The sequence below is a fragment of the Gavia stellata genome, chromosome 4 (genome assembly GCF_030936135.1).
Source record: "Gavia stellata isolate bGavSte3 chromosome 4, bGavSte3.hap2, whole genome shotgun sequence".
Lineage (NCBI taxonomy): Eukaryota > Metazoa > Chordata > Aves > Gaviiformes > Gaviidae > Gavia > Gavia stellata.
This window is the reverse complement of record NC_082597.1, coordinates 48,940,605-48,965,096: the sequence shown is the minus strand read 5'-3', so window position 1 is coordinate 48,965,096 and position 24,492 is coordinate 48,940,605. Positions and strand designations below refer to the sequence as shown.

General features: G+C 40.7%; 1 protein-coding gene across 5 annotated transcripts in view; it reads left to right on the top strand.

Annotated features, from left to right (window-relative positions):
* The first annotated feature begins 2,896 nt into the window (after positions 1-2,896).
* Positions 2,897-24,492, top strand: part of KITLG (KIT ligand) — a 55,775-nt gene continuing 34,179 nt past the window's right edge. For all 5 annotated transcript variants that reach the window (XM_059816153.1, XM_059816150.1, XM_059816151.1 and 2 more), the window contains exon 1: positions 2,897-3,048. In XM_059816153.1, coding sequence (XP_059672136.1) covers positions 3,034-3,048 — 15 coding nt within the window. In that variant the 5' untranslated portion in view covers positions 2,897-3,033. The remainder of the gene's footprint in view (positions 3,049-24,492) is intronic.

Below are 24,492 nucleotides of genomic sequence, written 5' to 3'. Positions count from 1 at the left end.
AGTGGCTGAGGCTGGATCTGATTCTGAATATTCCCGAATTCTGGCTGTTCCAGCCAGCAGCCAAGCTATCAACACGCTGAGTGGGGTCATTCTTCTCACAGCTGGAGCTATAGAAAGCACAGCAGATATTCTGTAAAATTCCAGAATAAACAGCACTTAACAGCCATTTCTTACCTGCAGAAGATAGTGAGACTCTTCCATTCACACTAGACTGGAACGGTGTCATTTATGCTGCAATCTTTGCTATTTCCATGTACACAAAACAGTACTCCTGGTGAAGGACAATCCTGCTGAGTGGGTGGAACCAAATCCTGTGAAGAGCTGGGATGACCAACACTATTTTCCATAGCTTCCCTGCTATGAAAGAGGTTTCACAGGACTATGATAGGAGCTTGTGTTCACCCTCAAGCATTTAGAAACGCAAATGAGGTAGGCCATAAAAGACTGAATGCGGTTTGCAGTTGTGCTTTGGAAACCTGCCAATGTGCTAATGGCCCATGGCTAACCAGTTCTCAACTGGTAAATCGAAAGTTGGTACTATGTTGGAAATGGGCAAGACTAATAAAAACATACTTTCTTATGGGTTATGGACATGAGTTATTAATGAGTTTAAACTATTAAACTCTGAATTTCATAGAAAAGACTTCCCAAAGCCTACTAAGGTCATTGTCAGCAGCAATACACTTGCATATTGCCAGTGTAAAGGAAGAGATGCAAAAGGCATTATTCCACTATAGCTGGGCTTGGTTAAACACAAGGGCAGGTTCAAGAACTCAGATCAGGGATGGAGAGAAAAGGTGCGTGATGCCAGGGTGGTAAAGAAACTTAATTTGGCCCAAGAGTCTTACCCTCTCTGCATGACTATCAGTAAGGTAACTGAATACAGGGCATCCACTAAAGCTTTCCTGTCATGACTAACGGTGGATTGTGATGGAGCTCAAGGCAGAGAAAGACCAGAAGTGTTTTCCATAAGGTAGGTAACTGCTATGACAGACTGCTCTTTCACACTTTCCAGGGCTTCTCCCCAGGAGACTAAACCTGTCATCTGTTCTAAGAAGGAAATATGCCATAACATTTTAATTTCCTGGCCCTACTTGCTAAATGCATAGGCTATAGAAGCAGTATTGGTTGATCACCACTAGGTGACATACAAAATAGCCTTTCAGTGAGTGTGGTCCTTGATTTTTTTGTTGTTACAAGCTTCCTCCCTTTCACTGCTTGTCTATTGCTTGAATCATAAACTTTTAGAGGAAGAGACTATTACAATATGCATATAAAACAGTCTGACAAAGCTCCGAGAGTAACACAAGAACTCCAAGGTAATTCAGCATGGTAATAATCAAGAAATGCAAAAAACTGTAATGAATTCATCAGCAGTGTCATGCTGTAAAAGAAAATTAACAGCCCATTTTTCTGGATTGGATCCAGAGGCACAAAGAGATCAGATGTTTATCTGCCCTATACTGAAACCCAGATTTATAGTGGAGTTGGGCATAGGTTCAAAATCTTTCTGTACCTGAACAGCTCATCTTCACTTTGGGAGAAACCTAGTCTTTTGAAAACTTACCACTAATTCTAGGTTAAAACTAGACAAACTTTTCTAATGAAATACCTTCGTGTACTCTGAGCATATCTAATCTCCCTTAGGAAATGACCATTGACTTGGGCAATTCTTTCTTCATTCCGTGTTAACATGCTTTTTAATCATCACCAAAGATTGCTGTCTCAGGAAATGCTAGTCCTATAAACCGCTCTTCTTTGCATTTAATGCACGCTCAGGATTTAGACTGTGTTAACCTGACAGCTGTCTTCTCTGAAAAGGACTCAAATTCTGTCGCTACTGCTGGGACAGATTTGCCAGCAGGACTTCATGCAGTAAAAATCAGGCGTCAGTTTCCCACACCCCACACTAACACATTATTTACACGGTATGCAAATTGTAAAAGCGCGTTAAAAGACCTGCAGGATCACCGTCACACAAGCATTAGGAGGCACTGCTCAACAACTTTTCTGTTGGTAAAAGGAGTTTTCAAGCTCTAGTTGAAATGCTTATTCCAGTTCCTAAGTTGTATTCGCCGGTTATGCAAAGGCAGCACCGGAATGGAAACGGCAAATCCGGAGCTGCCGCAGCTAGGTGCTGCTCTGAAAACACCGGGCGCTGCTGGGAGCTCCGCCAGCCCTCCGAGCCCGCTGCCTTCCCCGCCGCGGGCCGAGGAGGCGCCCCGGCGGCGGGCCCGGGCGGGAGGGACCCCGCTTCTCGCCGGCGTGGGTGGGGGGACCCAACCCAGGGGCTTGGCTCGCCGCCAGCAGCCCAACTGACCTCGGGTGCGGCGGCGGCAGGAGCCTTCCCTGCACGTTGCCAGAGCCCACCGCGGAGGCTGCCGGAGACCCCGCCCCGCCCCGGCACGGGAGGCTGGGGTCGCCTCTCTCGGTGGCCGCCAAGCCCCCGGGCACCGGGCGGGAGAAGCCCTCAGCCACCCTCCCAACCCCGGGGGCCGCTACCGAGCGCCCCCGCCCCGCATTCCCTCCTGCCGCTCTCCCGCGGCGGCCAGCCCTCGGCCCCGCCAACCCCGCGGCGGGCGCGGTTCCCTCCTGCGCTGGGAAGGGGCAGGATCGGCTTGTTCTGCCTCCAACTTCCCCTAAGTTTACTCGGGCTTCCCCCTCCTCGCGCTGTCTGCCTGGGCTGCCGGTCCTGCAGGAGGGAGGGAGGGAGGGAGAGAGGGCGGGACGGCGGCGAAAGGCGTGTCTTGCCTGGGCTGCCGCTGCCGCCGTCGCTGCTGCTGGAGGCAGATCGGAGATATAAAAGAGCTGGCCGGGCGCCGGCTGTGGCTCCAGTCAGCGTGGGCGCTCTCGCCGTGGGGAGGCGGGCGCAGCGGGGCGCGCAGGGCGGCGGCAGGCAGCGGCAGCGCGGGGCTCGCCGTGGGCAACCCCAATGCGTGGACTATCCGCTGCTGCATTATGCTGGAGCTACAGTTCCGCTAAAGGGAGTTTGCACACGACGGGCTGGGCTGGACTGCAGTGCTGCCGTTCCTTATGAAGAAGGCACAAGTGAGTGAGACGGGGCGGCCGGGAGCTGCCGGACCTACCTGCCGGGCAGGGCTGGACCGCGGCTCCCCGGCGGAGAAGGTCCGCTGCGGAGCGGGGGGCTGCTGGAGCGGAGGGAGGTGCGCGGGTGGGGGCAGCCGCCGGGCGGGGAGTGCGCACCCGCGTCCGTGGGGGTGTCCGCGGGGGGCGGCGGCTCCCAGGCGACCCGAGAGGTGAGGGGCGCTGGGGGTGGGAGCTGCTGCCGCTGATGAGCGATCTGGGGAGCGGGGTGGGGGGAGAAAAAAATTACCGCCCCGTCTTGTCCTCGGCGCCCGCAGCCCGTGGAGAAGTTGCAGCAGGCGGCCGGATCGGCGGCTGAGCCGTGGGAGATCTCGGAAGGCACTTGCAAAAATTGCCTTAATAAATCAGTTGCCTGTGTTACACTGACGGGCTGAGTGCGAAAACATGAAATAATCGGAGGCAGCAGTGCCGGGGCTGCTGTGCTCAGCGGCTCCGTTCAAGCCGCTCCAGCGTGCGGCGCCGGGTCGGTGTTGCGGGTAGCCCCCGGCATTCCGCCCCTCGCCCCGCCGTGAAGAGCCGCTCTGTGCCGCGGTGGGGGTCCCTGCCTTTATTTCTCCAAGAGATCGCAATCGCTGTGCTGTGCATTTTTAAAAAGGAAGGATGGGAACAGACACGAGTGGAAAAATCGTCTCGTAACAAGAAGCAGCTCAGGGAAACTCTAAAGCGAAGAAGTTTAAGGCTTGACTTCGCAAGGTGCCGGCACCCTCCATCCTGGCTGACCTGAGCGAGAGCCGGGGCTGCTCAGTGCCGAGACTGAGCTCCGAGAGAGAACAGTGCATAGACGCACATACTGCTGGTCCTGCGCTGGAGGCTTTTGCCTTCCCCTCCACTTCTTGGTTAGAAGCAAGATACTTTTTGCCTTCCCCTACTTCCTGGCGATTGCTGGGTCGCCCACATATCAGGAGCCTGTAGACACTTCAGCATACAGTCATTGGAAAAGACATAAAATAGATTTTAAAAAAAAAGGGAAGGACCTTACTGAAGCCTTTTGGGCAGTTAAGTAGTTTTTCAAGAGATGACAGGAATTAGAAATACTCTCTTTCTAAAATATTTAAATCTCAGCTGGCCAAAGCACTGGAGAGTGTACCCATGCTTAAGGAGACTTAATTTTTCTGATGCTGAAGTACAGTGAGGTATTATCTTAAATGATCAGTTTTGAATTCTAACAGCATATATCCATTCCTGTTATTCCCTTTAAATGACTAACGATGCCTTGCACTTCAGAGCTGTTGTTTCAGACCTTATATACAAACTTGGCCAAATATGCTGAATAGATTATTAGTTGGGAAGGGTCTCTTAAAATGTTAGAGACATATTTATGTGTGCTTAGTTATATGCATTCATTTAATATTGGAGCGGATAGCAATAAAGTCACAAGATGTCATCCTAGCCCATGGAGGCATACATGTAGGAATATTTCTTCGGAGAAGAAAAAACTGTTCAGCAAACAAACGAGGATTTATGATTGCAAGCGGTCAAGCATTTTATGTCACACGAACTGTAAACTTCTAAAACCAACAAAGTACTTTTTGCAAATTCAGAGCAAAGCAGGAATAATCCCTCTCTCCCAATAAACTGGGAAAGACAGGCAGTCTTGGCATTCAGGACCATATGGTTTGACTCGGGGGCTCACGAGCTGTAGCCTGTGGAACAGCTTCTTGTTGTGGTGATGAAGCATCTGTCAGCCTTCAAGCAGTTATGCTTCCTGCTTTTTGGAGACAGTGACAGACTCCTAGCTCCCCAAAGGATTGTTTCCTTCATTTTAAGGATTAGCAAACAAATGTGATACCAAGCCATTAATCATTCCAAGGGGATCAGAGCAGGAGATACCTCAAGAAAGACTTTCCACTACAACCCTTGTGCAAAGAGAGAGCAAGTGAAGTGGATACAAGAAGGACTTAAGCACATTGGGGCACTCGGCACATTAATTTTAATCTTAATGCTCTCCTGTGGCTACTTTTGCCGTTGTGTAGTCTGGCATAGTGAAGAGAACAGGATTGGGAAGCCAGGAAAGAAGTTAACATTTCTTGTAATAAAATATTCTGCAATAGACATAGTACAGAAAGTGAGAACCACTACATCACTGAGCCTTGAAAACACTTAGTAATACCTGGGTAGTGCTTAAAATAAGTCAGGGATTTTGATGTTTGAGGTAATGTTACACAGGGATAATATATAACTAGCGCAGCTGAAGGAGTAGCTGAGTCATACGTCAGTGCAACGAAAGTGCTGAAAGAGAAGAGTTGTGCTGAACGCTAGACTAGAAGTGAGCAGGTTGGTCAGTTTGTTTAAATCAGTCTTAACCTGAGAAGCCACAGGAACTGCAGAATCATGTTCCCCAACAGTGTCAGTCCTAGAAGGATTGTTTCTGAAACTATACAGTTTGATATACGTATAATCCACTGTTTTAAATGTACCAATACCTCCTGGATATTTTAAAGTAATAATGCCTTTAAAAATGTGATTGAACATTCAGGGTCCAGTCACACAAATCCTTTTTCAATGGGACTATTTCGATGAATTAATCTTATTGAAGGATTACTTGTATGAGAGGATTTGCAGGCTTATATACTTAGTAATTAAAACTATTATCAGAAGTGAGTTTATGTCATTTTGCATGCTAATATTACAACAAATAAAATATCACTGATGTCTGGACAGCCTTTTACATTTTGAATAAAACAGGATGAGTGGTGCTAGTGTGATACGATCTTGCAAAAACATGTAGCAGATTTCTGATTTGCTTGTTCTTTGTTTGATTTGAAGACAGTCTAAATAGGATTAAGTTACTAAGAAATATGCTGCAAGGAGGGGTCACCCATGGGGCTAGCTCAGAAAGCTGCTGATGTTAAGGTACCACAGATACTTGGTTCAGGCACTTGATCTTCAGCAGTGGGTTATATGCGCATCCTCTTAGAAACCTCAGTATTAGGAGGGTCTTAGGTCTGAGCTCGGCTTTTTATCTCTGAATGTGTACATTATTGCTGGTAGTTAAATGACCTTCTTAGGTTGTCCTATCTGTAGTACGTTTTTGTCCTGAAGTGGGAGCCTCTGTAGAAATTGTTATGGAACGGTACCTGGAAAAAGAATTAGTACACAAATTGCCTGCTCTGGTGTCATATTGGCAGGCTAAATCAGAAATGCAGAGCAGGTATCTGATACCTTGGTGCGAGATTGCAGAGTCATTATTTTAGGGGAAATCGCGAGCTCTGATCTCCAGTCTTTCTTGCTCATTCTGCAAAAAAATGAACACTGGAAGCACTGGGAGACATTTGGCGCTCACAGTAGGTATAGATCTGCTGCTCATCAGATAGAAAAAGAGAACTTGCTGAAGCCAGAAAGATGTTGTGCTATTCACAGTGAGTAATGGACTAAGGTCTTTTTCCCTTTTCCCCTGGTTTTGACTCTGCTTAGGGGAGGCCAGTTTGCGAGTACTGCAGCTGGAAAGAACATCCTGGAATAAAGTGTCACATGGAGAATAAACAGCAGATGACCTGGAAGACTCTAGGGTGGGGGAGCATTTTGTAAGGCATGTTTAGTGATCTTTTCATTATTTTTTTTTTTTCCTTTGCCTGCTTGTATCATACGCCTGTAAGTTTTTTATCTCCGTGAACTATGCGGCACTTGGCTTCATAGTCTAAACTGAGGCTGCTAACCCGGTCTGCTTCTGACCCAGTTCTGCCGTCACACTGAAATCCAGTTTCTCCTTTTGTGCACTGCGTGTCAGTCGTTCAGGTACAGTTCTGCAAGCTGACAGTGCCATTCTCCAAGTTTTGTTATGTGACTTAATGGTATGCTGGCTCATGTAATCACCATATTGTACGAAAGTTAAGAGTTGGCAAGATGCAGCCCTTGGCTTCGGGTGGGCAATGCTCAGTATGCAGTATGTAAACACAACACCCATTTATTTGAAGCAAGGCAGGAAAAATCTCCCTACGCAATTCCATTTGAGTGGTGTGGGAGCTGACAGATGAAAACGAAAGCGTTTGTTCTCGCCCTGGTCTTTGGTATGCCAAACCTGAGGTTAGTCAGCCTTTTAAACACACTGCGAATCTGCTTGTTTTTTGGGTTTTTTTTCCCGTGCACTCGTGGAAAAAGGAGATGGACCAATGTAAGGTGAGTGGAGAGGGGTAGTGCTCCTCTTTATTTTTGTTGATTGCCCGTGTTTGCATTGTGTCCTGAGTCATATGTAAACCTGCAAAACCAACATCCGTAAAAATTACCGATGCTGAAATAACTGACTGCAGGGAGCATGTAAAATATAGATTTGTTTGCTGGATGGTTTTAGTTATTGACAAATGTAAATAATATCAGACATTTATTAGTATGAGAATGAAAATTGGAAATATGTTACAGTTACAAACAGATAAAACAAAAAATGGTGTTAAGTATTTTATTTGATTAAAGCTGGTAGCATGTATAATATCTGAGGTCAAAGAAAGTAGATACACTAATGAAGGTATTATTTCTACTGTATGTCTAAATAAAAACCAGTTTAGGAGTTCAGATTAATGAATACTTTGGATCACAATAACATAGGGAATAAATTATCCTCTAATTTCCTATTATTATCTAATAACCACTGGGTGAATGATTGGTTGTTGTTTCTGTTTAAGCAGTTTAAATTATACAAGGTAGATGGATGCGATAACCATTTTAAATCTGATCAGGAAGTTTCTGCTTTATGCATATTTTTGTGTTGTCGTTGCTGTATGGAGCAGACAAGTTTAGGTGCAAGGTGAAAATAGCATCAGGTCTAAGATGTCACTGCAAGGTATCGCCTGAAGGAGGCCCTTGTGGTACTCACTGCTTTGGAGCCATGCTTTGGAGCACACAGTTTTGCAAAGCAAGTCCTGAGCCTCCAGCTGTTCCATCAGCGCTTGAACCAATGCTAGAAGTGATACCAGGTGGTGCAGACTGGGTGGGCTGAGTGCAGGCTCCCCCCTGCAGTGCCAGCAGTGCTCGTTGGCAGTGGTCAGGGCTCCTGGAAGGCGCTCTCAAGCAGGTCTGCTGTAGACCCACCTTTCAGATACTTGATAGCCCCAAACCTTCACTGCTGTTAAAGAGCACTTGTAAGCATGCAGGGACTGCAGCATTTGGTTATTTTTCTTCTTCCTTCATTTCTGCTGCAAAACCTGCTGGATGGAGAAGATCAGGTTCAGAAATGATGCTCAAGGACATGTTTAGCCCAGGCCTCAAGAGCTACCTCTTCTCCCATCTGTGGTTTGGCACCTGTTTATAACAGCCGTTCACATGGTATTTCTTAATGTTCCGGTGAAGAGTTTCTAGGAGGCAGGCTGGGTATCTTGGTACTCCTCCACCTTCACTGGCTTCTCACGGATTTTGGGCAGCAGAGCTGGGAAGTCAGAGCGGGGTGTGTGCTGGCAGCCTTGGGGCTGGGGCAGAGGTGGGTTGCACACTTCAGTTCAGACTGATGTTCTGCAAAGCCTGCAGATTTAGGCTGGCCTGTCACAAGAGGATCGGTGTATGGTCTCCAGAGATTACCTCTGGGTTTGTGAACAACCTTGATTCGATCCAGACAGAAAAAGGCTAATCTAAACAAATTTACCTGAGCATACTCACTGGAGTGAGAGAGACACAGGTTCACATCTTTCCTTGGGTGGGAATTTAGGTCTCCAGGAAGGGTCTAACCATCCAGTCTGTCTTGTTGAAGCTGTTCTTCTTTGTTTAAGTAATTATGCATTGTGCCAGAGGGAAGAAAAGAAAAAAAAAAATCAAGTCCAGATTCTGAATCGGAAGTGTAACTTCAGTGTTGCTCCAAATCTGAACTGGGTCTACACAGATTAAGATTTTAACGCCCCTGAGTTAAGTCATGCTTTAAGACCAAAATAACTGAACTGCTAGGTTTATTTGTTCAATCTTGATGGTGGCTGACACATGAACTAGGAATGTTGAGGGACTGTATTTCAGGCCGTAAGTCCAAATTTAAAGATTGCAAATCATGCCAACCTCTGAACTTCCATTCAGAAAGATTTAGGCATCTGCAAATCAGAGTCTGAAAACATCGGTCTGCCAGGCCTATCTGTTCAGGTAGCTTGGTTTGTCCAAGCATGGCCATCCTACGTGGCTGAACCTGGCTTCAATGCAATCACATTAACTGTCGCAGTGACAATAAACCCTCATCCAGTGTTTTATTCAGCTGGTCTTCTGCCTTTTGTTTGTTCTGCTGCCATCAGCTCCAGGGACATCAGTTCACTGACAGTTAAGGCCAAGGGTAAGTGTAATCCAGTTTGCTCTACCATCTCTTCTTTAGAAGTACCTTAAGAAGTTTTTAGAAGCACCCTAAATATAGCTTTAGGAATACATTATGTATATGCGGTCTGTGTGGTATGATAGCACCTACAATTTGCATTTGCTTTGGCTGGAATCTCTCCACTTGATGTAGGCAGGATCACTTGTACCGATAGCCTTCCAGTGTCTTTCCTCCTAAGTGAACGACACTTTTTTTTTCCCCTTGCAAGTAATGAAAGTTGGGAAGAAATCCAAATATCTCACCCCATTGAACCAGTGTCCACATACATACAGAGGAACACACATCATGCAAAACCAGCTGTTCATAGCCAGTATTCTTTATTTGGATGCCAACCTCTGTCTGTACAGAAACTTGCGTGCAATGAACATCATAAGCGTGGTGTGCAAGCCTTCTGCCCAAGAGATTTGAAAATCTGTATGTAATGTGGGCACAGCTGAGCCCTGGAAATGTCTAGCTTCAGCCTAGAATAACACATGTGCAGACGTACCTGCCAACAATTTCCTTTACAGTAGAGACATAATCTGTGTATGAATTCACACCATGGTTTGTCATGAAAGAAATAAGGCAGAGGATAGTACAACAGAACCTCCACAGAATAAAGGTTTATCTGAGTCCTGTACAGGATAATCTTAAACCCTTCTTGTCAACTTTTTCTTTGTTAATATTTGTTCTTTATTGTGAAACTCAGAATTCAGTGACAGGTAAAGTTAATTCCTCATTTTTTGAGGAAGAACTTAATAATGCTCAATTATTTTTTTTAAAGGCTTTTTATGATGATATGTGATAGGTCTATACATTTTATTTTAATTTGAAAGTATAAGGAAAAAATAAAATTTTCCTTGCTACCTTGTGCTTGCTTGGTAGCAGCAGACCAATGTATGTCTTCCATTTATGTTTGCAGTATGATACATCCTTGCTGGATGGATTCTTCAGTCTGTTTAGTAACACATGACCTCTAATTACTTTTGGAAAAAAGTTATTCTGGCAATATAAGTCAGACTGTAAAACTAAGTTATGCATGTCCTGACAATCTATTTCCATTTAGAACAGAAAATGAGCTCTGCAAATCATACAGCAACTCTTTTTGTAAGAGCCGCTCCTGGAAAAAAGAATGAACTTAACGATATCTACAACACATTCTGAAAACTCTGAGTAATACACTGATGTACAAGATTCATTATTTTAAAGTATGATTTTGGACAGTTCCTGTAAATGTGGAGGTTTTAAAGTGTATAGGGAAGTTTGTTCCTCCATTTCATGTTGATCCAAGAAATTCCTCTCTGTTTATGGAGATGTCATAATTGTATAAAATGGGAGTAGGATATCAAGGTGCTGACTTTTGTGGTCTAACTGAAGTAATGGACTGAAGTAAGGCAGTAAGGAGTCAGGCATGATACATTTAAATTAATAATATGCTGCATGTATGCAAAATAATTCACTAAATGAAAAGAAGTGCTTAAATTTAGGGAAATTTAAACATGGTAATGGTTTATTGTAAGAAGTCCTAAGTTCCAGCCCTCTAAGTTCCAGCCTCCATTTGCTCATTATTAAGTGACCTCAACAAAACTTGTCTTTTGTATTAAATGGCAAGCAGACAATATTATGCATTATGTCTTTAAACTGATACAGATCTGAATGTCAGTTCTTCTTGAGATTTGTTTTTCTTTTACTGCTTTGAAGCATGCACGAATAGGAACATTAGTCAGCCAAATGAATTTAGGAAGCTTGTATAACACTGCTTGGCACCCTCTTTCGTTTGGATTAAAAAATATGTTCCTGAATAAACAGAGCTTTTTGGTGGTTATTTTAAAAAGGAGGAAAATAAATATATCTCCAATATTCGTATGCTGTCTTCTTCAAATTACTGTGGTTCTGCAATGTGTGGATTGCATTTCTATTCTAATAGCAAAAACTATCAGTGCTGTATTTGACACCAGTTTAAATGGTTCTAATGGGTATTACGTTCTTTATTTTCAAGGAAATATGAACCTTATTTATAAACTGTAAGTTTAAATACTGTCACTGAAGCTGCTTTGATCTTCTGTATTATAATCCATGCAAAGAATGTGCCCTAGATTTGCCATGCATTCTCTAAATCCATGTCCTCTAAAAATTCTGGCCATAATCATAGTCTGTTCTAAACTGTTTTGATAAATTTCTTCAGTATTTGTTCCTTTAATAGTGTAAAGCTGGGCAGTGAAAGCCCTTGTTTCAGGCTACTAAATCCAGTGAAAATCTTGCTATTTTTTAAAATTAGACTCCATTCCCAAGCAGGGTCGTGTTCATAATCCCACATCAATTTTCTTCTGCCTCAGATACGGGAAAATTTTGTTCCCCCCATGTCTGTGACCAAAATTTCTGGATTTTTTTTTTCTATCATCACATCTCAAGCCCACATCTAAAATGATTGTTCATCCTTCAAGTTTCTCTCTCCTCTCCCTATTCAGACAAAAAACTAACAGTGCTACCCTCATTTTTTTGTGCACCTTTCCCAGCCTCTGCTGTGTTTAAGTCAGCATCCTCACCTCTGACAATAAAACTTCAGCACTTCTGGCATCCAAAATACTGACGATGTCTCTGTCACCATCCTGTTTTGTTCCACGTAATCTAAGCTTCATCTCTGTTGAATGTTTTCTACAATTTTTGTAGTAGTCTGTCCAGTGTCCATTTTTATTTCCCACAATCTTTTTGAGGCCCACTTCAAATAGTAATCCTCTGAATAACCTATTTTTACTGTATTTCATCTTGTCTGTAAAAAGTAAATATCTCAGGATCAGAATGAATCCACTGTTCTGTGGAATATGTTGTTTATTTATATGATGACACTTGTAAGCTATTAATACAGTTATACAGAAGAGCCCTCTGAAATATTGGTCTGCCATTTCTAGAAGTGACATTACCTTTTCCTCCGTAACTTCAGTAATTTTCTTAATATATTAAGAAAATCCTCGGGTTTTTTTGTTTTCTTTTTGAAGTCTGATACTTACTGAGACCAAAGGAAATCCTTTTGACAGTAATTGTTATTGCTTTCTCCTGTATCTCTCAGCTTTGTTACCTAACCATGTTAGAAATATCTAATTTGGTGGTTTCATTTGGCCTTTAAAAAATTCTGGCCTAAAACATTCTTTAAATCAAATGGAGTGAATTTCCTGTCTTTCTTCTTTCTCCTCAGCACATTTTAAAAAATCTCTTCTCACACACAGGTTTTAGGGATCAACTAGACATTTGCCAGTAATAGTCAGATTGTCTACAGTACTTTTGGTCATTTCCAGCTGTAATAGAATGTTGTTGAGATTTACAGATGGTCTGAGACATATGTGAAGTTAATCTGATTTTAGTCTACTGGTTTATTTCTATTGAAACAAGTCCCTCTTGCTTTGTGTCCAAGAACATTATTTCAGTTACTGTTGAATTTGTACCTGTTTAAAGTGCTAATTGTCAAACTATGATGTGCTTTTTGGCTTTATTCACTCTAATAGATTTGCCTTCTTAACATGCACACTCCATTACTTATTTCAGAGCAAATGGCGCAATTCCAACGAAACTGAGAATAATTTTTTTCCTGTACAAGTTGACAAATATGACTTAAGTAAACTTGCTAAGAAACTACATCACTTATGAAAATACCTAACTCCTTACTGGAATTTTACACTGTAGACATTGAAAAATATATACTCTGGGGAGATTTGCACTAATCTTCTCAATGATGGGATATATTTTCTGTGAGATTAGTTACGGAAGCCAAAGAAATTTCATGATAGGCCGGGCAACTTTATGTGTCTTCTTTAAGAAGAGCAATCCTAGGAAACGTGTGAGAACTAGGTGTATAAATTATCTAAGAAATCATATTATATTGTGTCAATATTTGCATGAGTTTCTCTATCAACACATCTGTAACAGGATGCTGTTGAACATGTATCAGAAGAATAGTTTCACTGCTGACAACTGTGGTTCTTTCTAATTCACATGAATACTTTTGACCAAATGTTAAGCTCTGTAGGAAGTAAACACGCTGCACACAATTTACAACTGCATTTTTTATAAGTAAACCCCTGTAAAAATCATCAGTAAAATTAAGGTTAAATAGCTGTTTTTCAAAGGGTTGCATTCTGTTGCATCGTTGCAAATGTTGTGAGGATACCTAACATTTCTTATCAGTTTTTTATTGAATTCAAAGTACTGTATTACTGGTGTCTTTAGAATTATATTTTATAAGCATCTATATTTAATAGGCATTTATATTTCTCCAAAATTGTACAGACTTAGGGAGTTTTTTTTCCTCAGATTATCTTTCTTCCAGTTGTATCTGCATATCCATAGTCATACCGAGCCGCAAACAGACTGACTCAACTTCTTTCACTATGTTTACCCCACAATTTCTGAAATTTTTAAGGAAAGCCACAAGTGGAGCTTCAGGTTTAAGTTTAGATATTTACAGTTCTCTCTAGTTAGCATAACTCAAGCAAAAACATTGTGGCAGCATTTGAATGACATTCATATTAATTCTGTGGTCACAATTCTGTGACAATGAAGTTAGCTGGAATATATCCTGTGTCTCTTTGCTCTAAGCTGAAAAAAACTAAGTAGCCCCATATTGTATCTCCCTTATCATAACAGTTTGAGGAAAAAATTATTTAGGGACAGAAAGCAAAGTGTAGGAGTAAGTCATTAATTTGTAACACGGCAAAAACCTAAGAGGTAATGTTCTCTAATTGTCTGCAACCTCATATGGTTTGCTCTGGTAAGAGGGTTCACAGATTGATGACAACATGTGCAAGCTACATAAATTACTCAGGTTAATTGAAATTAAAAGAGATTCTGAGGAACTTTGCAAAGGTTTAGAGAAGATGGGAGAACAGATGGCATGATGGCAAGTGGAGTTCGTGGTGTTGAAGAGCAAGGGGAATGTATTTTGGAAGGAATGTTTTGAACTAATTGTAACTACATTAATAACAGCAGTTTTCATTAGTTATAAAAACTACTTACAAGCTCTTTTTTAATGTTCTTGTAGCAATACTTGGTCAGGAAAAATGGATTGAAAATCCCTGTGTGGTACCTGTGGTAGAACAAATCAACCAACGTATTGGGATGCAGTAGGAGCAGAAAGAGAAATGTAAAAACTGAAATGCTTTTATGATGGTGATAGTCAGCCATCTTGAAAAAAGTCCTGGTTGCCCCATCAGAAAAAAGAATATAACAGAAATAGCAGTCCTAAAATAGGCAGGAGCATTGTGTGGAAACAATGTGCATATGAAGGGGGACTGAAAGCTGAGGGCAAGAAACTACATAGTAATATGCAAGAAGTAGTAGAGAGAATGATTACTGGACATGACTGATCTTTTCTTGGTACAAGAACAAAGAAATATTTAACACAATTGGAAGTCAGAAGATGCTAAACCAGGCAATGCTATCTTCACACACAATTACCAGTCTGGAAAGCTTTTTGACATTAGATATAATACGGCTTGAAATACAGCTTGATAAATGTCAGCGTGAGCCCAAGAGGTCACTTCCACCAAAAGGGGTAGTCCTAGTCTTCTCATCTTTGCACATCTCTTCTCCTCCTCCACTCATTCCTCAGGGATTAGTTTTCTGTCGCTGAGCTGAATTGGCTAGTCTCTGCCTGAATTTACTGACTTGTGGAGGGGTCAGGTGAATGTCAGAGGGAGGGAAGCCGCGGAGAAGGAGATGCTGAGAGCCCTCTCTGAGCAGCAGGGAGCTGTTAGATTGCTTCAGACCGTCTCATTAACCTCGATTGAAGAAAAAAGGATTATACACTGAAGTAGGTAAAAAGCCACAGTTACTTTAATTTACACTCTGAGCATGAAAGGTTGCTTATCTTCTAATTCATGCAATTAAGAAGAAATTTTCAAACAGGCAATGTAGTCTGTAAGTCTGAATGATCAGGTTTCTTCAGTTTTCTGTGGCTACCAGACTGATCATCTACTGATCTGACACTTCTTATTTTCCAAATCTTCATTGCCTTAATTGCATAAGTCAGATTTGGCCTAATTATAAACTCAGTTTCATATACAACCATCTGCCAAAATTACCATCTGTAACAATTCAGCCTTTAGTTTTGAGAAAAGGAAAACCTTTTGAAATATATTGTAGCTGAACTGCAATTACATGTGAAAGTAATGACAGTGGAGACATTTATACTGAAAGATCTTTTAGCACGTTAGTATGAATGGTTAGAACACATAAAATTTTATGCAATGCTGACATGTTGCATAGCTCTAGCCATTGAAAGACAGTGGAGTTTCCGTGGATCATCCCTGAAAGATACTCTTGTCCACTACTTCAATATCAACAGGAAAAGGCGCTTAAAAGCATGTCTTCCCCTTTTAGGAGTGCGTAGAAATTACAAATATACTCGAGTTTCTGATGCAGTAATGCAGTCACTGGCTTTTTATGTTATAGGAAGCATTTCCATCAGTCCCATCCCATCCCATTTTTGCCATCTTCAAGTTACATTGTCCTGGAACAACCTTATACATTGCTTCAAATTCCTGAAATGGCCATTCTGGCAATTTGCTTTCTATTAAAAAAAAAAAAAAAAAAGCAAACTTCTCTTGAAAATAATTTCAGAAAGAACTTCTAAAATTAACAATGACACGATGCATTTTAGTAAATCATGAAAAAGAAATTTATGTCCATTTTCTGTGGTAAAAAGATGTGCAATCAGAATAATAACCACTTAGGTATTTTTGACATATGGAAATGTTTTCAATTTAGATCAAAAACTAAAAAAAAATATAGTTGTTTTGTTCTTACTAATATACCAACTTAATTGCTTTAAGACAAGGCATGATGTATTTGTCATTGCAGTTTGCTGAGCTAAACAGCTTATTGCCTGCCCAGTGCTTACATTGTCTTGCAAGCATACTTAAATGTTTTGAAGACTAATTTCTAATTTGATGTGTCAGTTACCTGATTAGTCTGCAGTCCCACAAGCTGTAACTTCAAGGCATTTGAGAGAAATCTCATCCATCAGTCTATCACTTCGGATAAATACTCTTTTCACAAAAAAAATATAGATTCGTTCTTAATGTCCTTATATTCTAATAACCGTGTAAATGTAAGATTGTGTTATTCTTTCACAGATCATTACCTTAAAGCTAAATTGTTCACTTGGGTTTTGAGTATGTATAGGAAAGCATCCGATTCAAATTATATAGGAAATAAAATGCTGTCTAAGAGCTTAGAGCATTTTTTGGAAGTAAAATTATTTATTGGGTAGCTTTCATAAATCAATATGAGAGAACGGAGTTGAAATCAGGAGCTGGAAAAAGTTGGCGGTTTTTTCCAGTAAGAAAACTATTTAAATCTGGTTTTGTTTTACTGTGTGTTATTTGGAAACACCTGAGATAAACTTGCATGATTCTGACAAACATTTCTTGGTGCCCTACTACTACGTACAGCTCAACTTGTCAGGTACAGTGATAAGAAGTAGTACAAAATCAAGATCTGCTGAAATCTTGAAAATGAGTAGTTTTAAATAGGTCTAGGAAGAACGTAAGACTAGCAATGTTGCTTCCGAGTGGCTCGTTGAAATTTCATTTGATCATTGACAAATGTGCAGTCATATGCTCCAAGTTTTTGAATGGTAAGGTTTAAATTTACACATTTCCCAGGGTAATATCACGACAGACCTTCTGGTTAGCTAACTACTGTATCAAGAAACACTACGTAAATGAACAAAGAACAATAGGATTTTTATTGTGACAAATAAGTTCAACATGCTCAAAGTCCTCAGGGTTTTTCCCGCATCTCCTGATACAGGAAAATGAAAACTTAGTTATGTATGTGTTTTAAAACTCAAACTGTTTCTAACAAACTAGGCACTATTATGTTAAATTTTCCTCTGAATTTTCATTTATGGCACATACTAGGTCTTCTGTTGACTTAGCATGGGATTTTGTATGCAAGATGCTTGTAAAACACTGCGTTAATTCTGAAAAGTCACATTTCTAAATCATAGACGGTACACAGGCACATCATAAATAGACATTATGTCTAATATAGTAAATTTCTTGATGAAATGAAAAATAGTGAGAAGGAGCAGAAACTCAGACTTCACTATGGAAGACCATGACCTGGCCCCGTTTCTGCAGCTGAGTTGTGTAATGGCACTCTTTCATCCTACAGTAGAGCAGTGTGTAAAGAATAGTTTTTACCCCTGTTATGTGCTCCAAGGTAATCATGTAGGTTTAGAATAGTGCTTATAAACATATCTTTTGAATTCCAAAAGAATGAGTAACAGCTTTTATTACTTGTTTTCAAAAATTTAGATGTCACTGCTGATGGTGGAAGGAAGCCTAAAATGTCCCTTAAGTATTTCCCAAAAGATCCAAGATTTAAAGCAGCTGAAAAGCAGAATGACCTTCTTCCATCAGCGTTGTAGTTGGTGTTGAAAACTTTGACCACAGGCTTGGCTAAATGTCTGGTGGTTTGGGTTTTTTTTAATCTCTTCAAAATACAAAATCATTCTCTCACCAATATTTTACAAGAGAAAAACATGTTACATCATAATTAGAAAAGTTATCAACTAAGGTTTTGGGGGATCAAAGTGAAACCTTCTCAGTTCTGGTGCACTGAGATTTCCTCTTCCAGGCCTTTTTAAGTTGATGCAGGTGCTGCTGTCTGGAATATATCCAGAGAAGCCAGCTTTTGTGTGCGTAAATTGGGAAGACCTTTTATGTCATCTGTTATTTATCAACGGGAGAAGATGCTCTGACTAATGACGAGCTATCCCTTTTAGAAGTTGCATGACTTAAAGTATTGATTTTAAGTTGCTTACTCCTCTTCACTTCAGAAGCAACCATCTGGCTGGATACTGCATCCATTGTAATGGCCACAACAATGCTCAGTAAGAGGTAGGGTAATCCTCTATTTACACTGGCTGGAGAGGAGAGCCTGGGAAACTAAGGTACTATAGAGAGTAATAAATACAACTTGTAATCTGAGAGGAGGTAAGAGCAAGGGAATGCTTGGTTTATTTTCCATGAGTTTTGGGGTTTTTTGTGTTGCTTCTGTGTCATGGAGCACTGGAAGTCAGATGGGGTTTTTAATTAGGCATAACGAAGACTCAAATAGTAGGATTGACCTCCATAAATGCTTCAAGAGAACAAACGGGAAAGATATAACTACATAAGCAAAGGAGCAGTGTTGCCATGAGAACACATTGATATAAACTGCTATCAGTACACTTAAACTGGACAGTACAAGAAGGCTTTTAACCATTGAAACAGTGAAGATCTGGAACAATTTCCAAAGATTCACTGTGAATACTGTGTTCAGTTCACTACAAGAAAGACACTGAGGTGCTGGAGCATCTCCAAAGAAGAGCAACGAAGCTGGTGAAGGATCTAGAGAACAAGGCCTGTGAGGAGCGGCTGAGGGAACTGGGGTTGTTTAGTCTAGAGAAAAGGAGGCTGAGGGAAGAGCTTATTGCTCCCTACAACTACCTGAAAGGGGGTTGTAGCCAGGTGGGTGTTGGTCTCTTCTCCCAAGTAGCAAGTGATAGGACAAGAGGAAATGGCCTCGAGTAGCACCAGGGGAGGTTTAGATTGGATATTAGGAAAAATTTCTTTCACTGAAAGGGTTGTCAGGCATTGGAACAGGCTGCCCAGGGAAGTGGTGGAGTCAACATCCCTGGAGGTATTTAAGAAACGTGTAGACGTGGCGCTTAGGGTCATGGTCTAGTGGTGGACTTGGCAGTGTTAGGTTTACGGTTGGACTCGATGATCTTAAAGGTCTTTTCCAACCTAAATGATTCTATGTTTCTGTGATTATTCCCTCCGCTCCCACTTTACTCCTCCGCTCTTTCTATTTGGTTTTATCCAGTGCTTTTACAAATGTAAGCAGTCTGTGGCATCAAAGGAGTGGGATATAACAGAGCTGTTATCTGGAGCCTACCTATCCCAGGAGTTACCTGAAGCCCACAGTGACTTTGAAAAAATGATACCTGCTGTTGAATGGGGCAAATAAATTCAGTTAAGAGATTTATGTTCCAGGATTACCATTTTTTTGATTGCCTGTTGAGCAGGACTGCCTAGACCTATCCCTGTATGTTGGAATTCAGGTTACTGATATCATTTACCTTAGTAGCAGATGATGCCAGAGCTTTTCTGGATGGACTGCAGAGTACTACATCTGCCTGATGTTGGTCATGAGATCTTCACAATGGCAGAGGGACTGAGGGAAGCTGCTGGAGCTCAATCCCATGATCTTTATCATGATGCAAACCATATCATTTATGCAACCTCTGTTTCTCACCTTATCCTGAGTGCCCTTGTAGACCACCAATGTAGACAGCAGCTGTAAAAAGTCAGGAAATGAATAGTCTCACAATGTATAGTACAATACTGTTGTGAAAAAATACCATCCTTCAGTGCTGTTAAAGTTTATACTGGTGTTGGCATATCCAAGAGATCCAAACAGTGTTCTTTAATCACATCTAAGCTCGTAATTATAAGGATGTAATACAGTTAAGGTAGGTGGATGAAACACAGTTAATCTTGACTGTACTGGCATCTAGTTTTAGTCTGTGTTCAGCAATTACCATTTTGTAATGAGGTCTCTCATATCAAGCAGGTCAGAGAAATTAGTTCTGAATTTATATCCCTATAAAGATACAGGACCTATCAGGGATGTTATCAAAGAAATTCAGAGTTCAGAAGCAGAACCCTGTCATTCTGAGGGCATGTATTTGGTTTAAGACCAAGTTGGCCAGTCTGTGATTTATATTTCAAAAATCATCCACTGCTTATACAAGAACGTGCAAAAGGATTGAAAAGAAAAAAAGAAAAATAAAAAATTGCCTAAAAAACTCTTAATTTCATTTAAGAATATTTTTGTCCTGATGTTCTCTTTCCACAAGCTCAAGCATGAACTGAAAACTCTTCAGATTTATAATACAGTTTACTTTCTAGCAAAGTTTATGTGCACGAAAGAGTAAGAATACACTTAACCTGTTTTACTTCATACTACAAATGAAATACTAGGGAGGACAGAGGACATTTTCATCATGTATATGAGTTTCATTGTATGCCAGGTATCAAAATAGCTGATGTTCTCACTAATTTTTTTTTTTTAAATTTTGTCAGTGTAATAGTTTTCCCAACCCAAATTCCATGTACTTTGTGTCAGATAGTAAGAATTAAAGATCCAGTACAGAATTTCTGTAACAACTCTTATTCTGTTTCCTTTACTGGTACTTGAAGGTCTAAGATTAAAAAGGGTGGCTCTGTATACACTTTCATTATAATTCAAAAGAATATTCAAAATAGTGGATTTTTTTGCACAAACTTGGCAAACAAGCAAGACATCTGAAATAGATCTTTAAAAACAATCTTTAATTAAGTATTTTACTTAAGAGAATGTCTTTTCATTCCCTGAGGGAGTCAGATCATCCACCTCCATACACTGTGAGAATCTTGTCCTCCCTGCCAAGATAATCTTGTATCTACTTTGCCTTTCCCTTTCAATTACTTAAAAATGCCTTTGGTTTTATGCTAGAAAACTCTTTTGTAAGTTCCCAGGAGGGGGGGAAAAAAAAGACAACTTCCTCTTTGGAGTTTGTGGGAGGTTTTGTTGAGTCAACTGAAGTCTGGTCTTCTGCTTATTTCTGTTTTGATTATGTAGGTATTTTGGATCTCAGTGTCTCCATTAAGAGAACAAGAAAATATTAGTCTTTATCACTCCAAAGTGGGATAGAGAAATGTAAAATTTCAGTACCAGTCCTGGATTATTGTAATTGAACATCACAAGGAGGGGGAAAAAGAATATCTCTTGGCAGTAGATATGTCCTAAAAAGACTGTACTAAGTGCAGGACCCCTGAAGGTACTCGTAATCTCTGATTATGATTTAACAGGAAGATTTCTTTCAAAATATAGTTGGGGTTTTTTTAACCTTTCTTCCAATTGAAACATTTTGTCCATAAACCTTCTGGTTCTTTGCAGAACTAGAATGATGGATGATTATCAGCAAATATTTATTTGGATGCCATTAACACAAGCTTCAGAGGCAACATCCATATATAATTACCTATCTCTTGGTAACTTCACTTCCCAGTGTTTGGGAACTAAACAAACTGGCTATCATCCAGGACAGATTTAGGATGCATGGAAACTGCCTGAATCACTGATTGTCAAGTGAGATTAAAGAGTGGACTAAATTTATTATGGAACAGATAACATTTTTAAAGAGCCGAAGCCAACATTTTTAGCACAGCCCAATATTTTACATAGGTATCCTTACAGGGATGGAAAATAAATACATTAATTTACTCACTGAAAACACTGTTTTGTAGTTGTAATTACAAAATACCTGGATTACACTGATTTGCAAGGCAAACTCTATATCAATTTACACTTTCTCTTGCTGATCATGTTCATCTTGGTTCCACCTGAAACGCAGAAACCAAGCATAACAGGAGTTCGGTTCTACGTTACTAAAAGTGCAACAGTAGCACATTGGCTGGAGCAGCTTCTGCATCTGTCAAGGAGAGCTGGAAGGGGTGGAGGATGATAGCAACTGGCCTGAGGATGCATGAAATGAAGTTGGCATATAAGCAGCTTCCTAGTTTTCCCAAGATCTGGATGGTGGGAAAGAATAGTGTGATTCATAATTTTCGCAGCACAGTAAGACCATGTAACTTAAATTTGTCTGTCTCAGGAAAAAGATGTGCATAACTTGGCAGAACTAAAGAACGGTTTCTCCTTCCAGCTGAAGAAAAAGTAGTGAAGAAAAAGTAGTTCTGCATTAGCATTTAACGGGTTTGGAACTATTTTTATCCATTGACCTGAATAGAGTTATTTTTGATTCATTAACAGTGTACTTAGAAGGGAACAAGGTCTGTAAGCATCTGGATACATCAGTTGGCTTTTCCTTTGCACATGTGGCTGGTGGAGTCCAGCAAGTGCCACTTTTCAGCTAAATGTCTGAAAAATCTGAAAAATCCTGCCCTTGTCAGTTGTCATTAGGCATTCCAGAAGTCTCTCACAGGAAAGCAAGTGAGTGTGCAAAGGTTAGGGGGAAGAGGTTTTGTGGTTGGAAACATCATGGAAAGGCAAATACAGAATGTCAAAAAAAGATTAAACAGCTGTGAAAGCAGGTTGCCCATTGAACCCATTTGAATGTAGGGGGCAATGGCACCTTTCCCTGCTTATGTTTGTAACAATAACTCATTAATTTCCTTCCCCTTTACCCCATGAAGTACCCTTGTATTATGTATTTTAGATATTATATGCAGAACTGGGTAGAAGAGTATTCTGCATTTTGTAAATAACTGGAGATGTGTTCAAGTATTTCATGTCTAAAGCACTCCAAAACTTACTCTGAAAAAGAGTCACCAGCATTTCTGTAGTCTGTGTTTAAATCAGAATGCAAATAAATCACTCTGATACTCCCTGATGAATTTTGTTTACTTTTATCATCATTCTCCCTTCTACACATCATTGTTAAAAAAAATGAAGAATAGTATCAGTCACTAGAAAAGTATGCATCTGCTTTTTGTAATCATAACAAAGCATGTAGGGTGTGATCCAGAGATTTTTAGGTGTCTCATCCTGGCAGGGTGACTCACTGAGCTGGAGTTGGCCTCTGTTTTGTTCAATGGACTGCCAAAAGGTTGTTCAAGAAAACTCGCATGTTGACTGGGGAGCTTCCCAGAAGTTAGGGTGCCCAGATGGAGGAGCATGTGCAAGACGAGGATACACATAAACGTTCTGATGTCTGTGCAGCGAACATGTCTTTTTTTTCCTACATAATGGCCTGCCAGTGTAAAATGCATAAATGTTCTGAAAAGTAAGGGTCAGGAATACCAGTGTACGCCCATTTTGCCCCTTCTGGCTAGGAAGCCATCATAGGTGGGAAGGTGCCTCCGGTGGTAATTACGAGGTAGATACCAGAGGAATATAGATAGCTGTGAGTTGGAATTACCTTGGTTAGAGGTAATTTAACCCAGGTCTGTCACTCGTTAGTGAGCACCCTAGCTGATAGGCTATTATATTCGGTTAGACTAGTGCCAGTCTTTTGAAGGACAATGATGGGTGTACACTGGACTTAATGCTTCAACTATGTGTTATTCAGGGATCATGCAGTGTTTCCTCCAGCTACTACTCCAGAGTACCTGAGAGCATGTAGGGACCTTTCCAGTTCCAAACGTGCTTGCCAAAATACTTCACTGCTTCCAGAACTAGGTGGTCATGGGTGGGTGACTTTTTTTTCCACACCTAACTCACTCTTTTGGGGCTTAAGCAATATTTAGCATTTAAGCAGGATCTAGGCCCAGCCATTTAGAGTACTAAAGTTAGCGCTGTCGTTTGCACAGGTGAAGGTGTCGCTGAATACCATGAAGATGGCTTAGATTCTGTATAAATGCTCTTCTTTCACTTTTTTTCCACGCTGACAGTAAATTTATTAATTGGTTAAAGACAATTCGTCCATGACTTTAATTATCTCTATCACAGCTAAATAACTAAATAGATTAGTAGACATATGAAGTAATTATTGTGCTTTTATGCTTCTGGAGGCTTTGTGGTTAAAAAAAAATAAAGGCACGAAAGATCTTTTCTTGCTATTTTCATTTTCTCTAAATCTTCTTACAAAAGGCTTTTTAAGGCATAAGTATGAACATTAAGTTAGCTATCTGTGACTGACCGACCAATGTTGTCTATGGCAGAAGTTCACAAGCTGTGCCTCTGCAAAGCAGCATGTAAACACTGCCTGAGGAGCCAATATTGAGAGATGTTCCTATCCCAGCATTAGCAGAAGTGAAAAATAAATTTGGGAAGCCTGGCCCAGAGTGAATATTGTTCCACGTTGTCAGCTAACCCTACTGCAACCGTGGCTTGGTTGTGGTTAATTGGATGATTTGCTCAAGAAACTGGGCTGAAAAATTCCTTGGCTAACATGATTTGAATGCAAGAAATTTTATAATGAAGAACCTATTTATCTCTCTAGTTACTACCTCTCCCTGTGCTTAATGTTTTTTTGCTTTTTATTATTTGCCTTTTTTTTTTGGATGATTTCTCCCTACTTATGATTAGAATTGTTATCAGTACAAATTAGATATTTGGAAATGTCCAGACTTTCCAATGTTTGG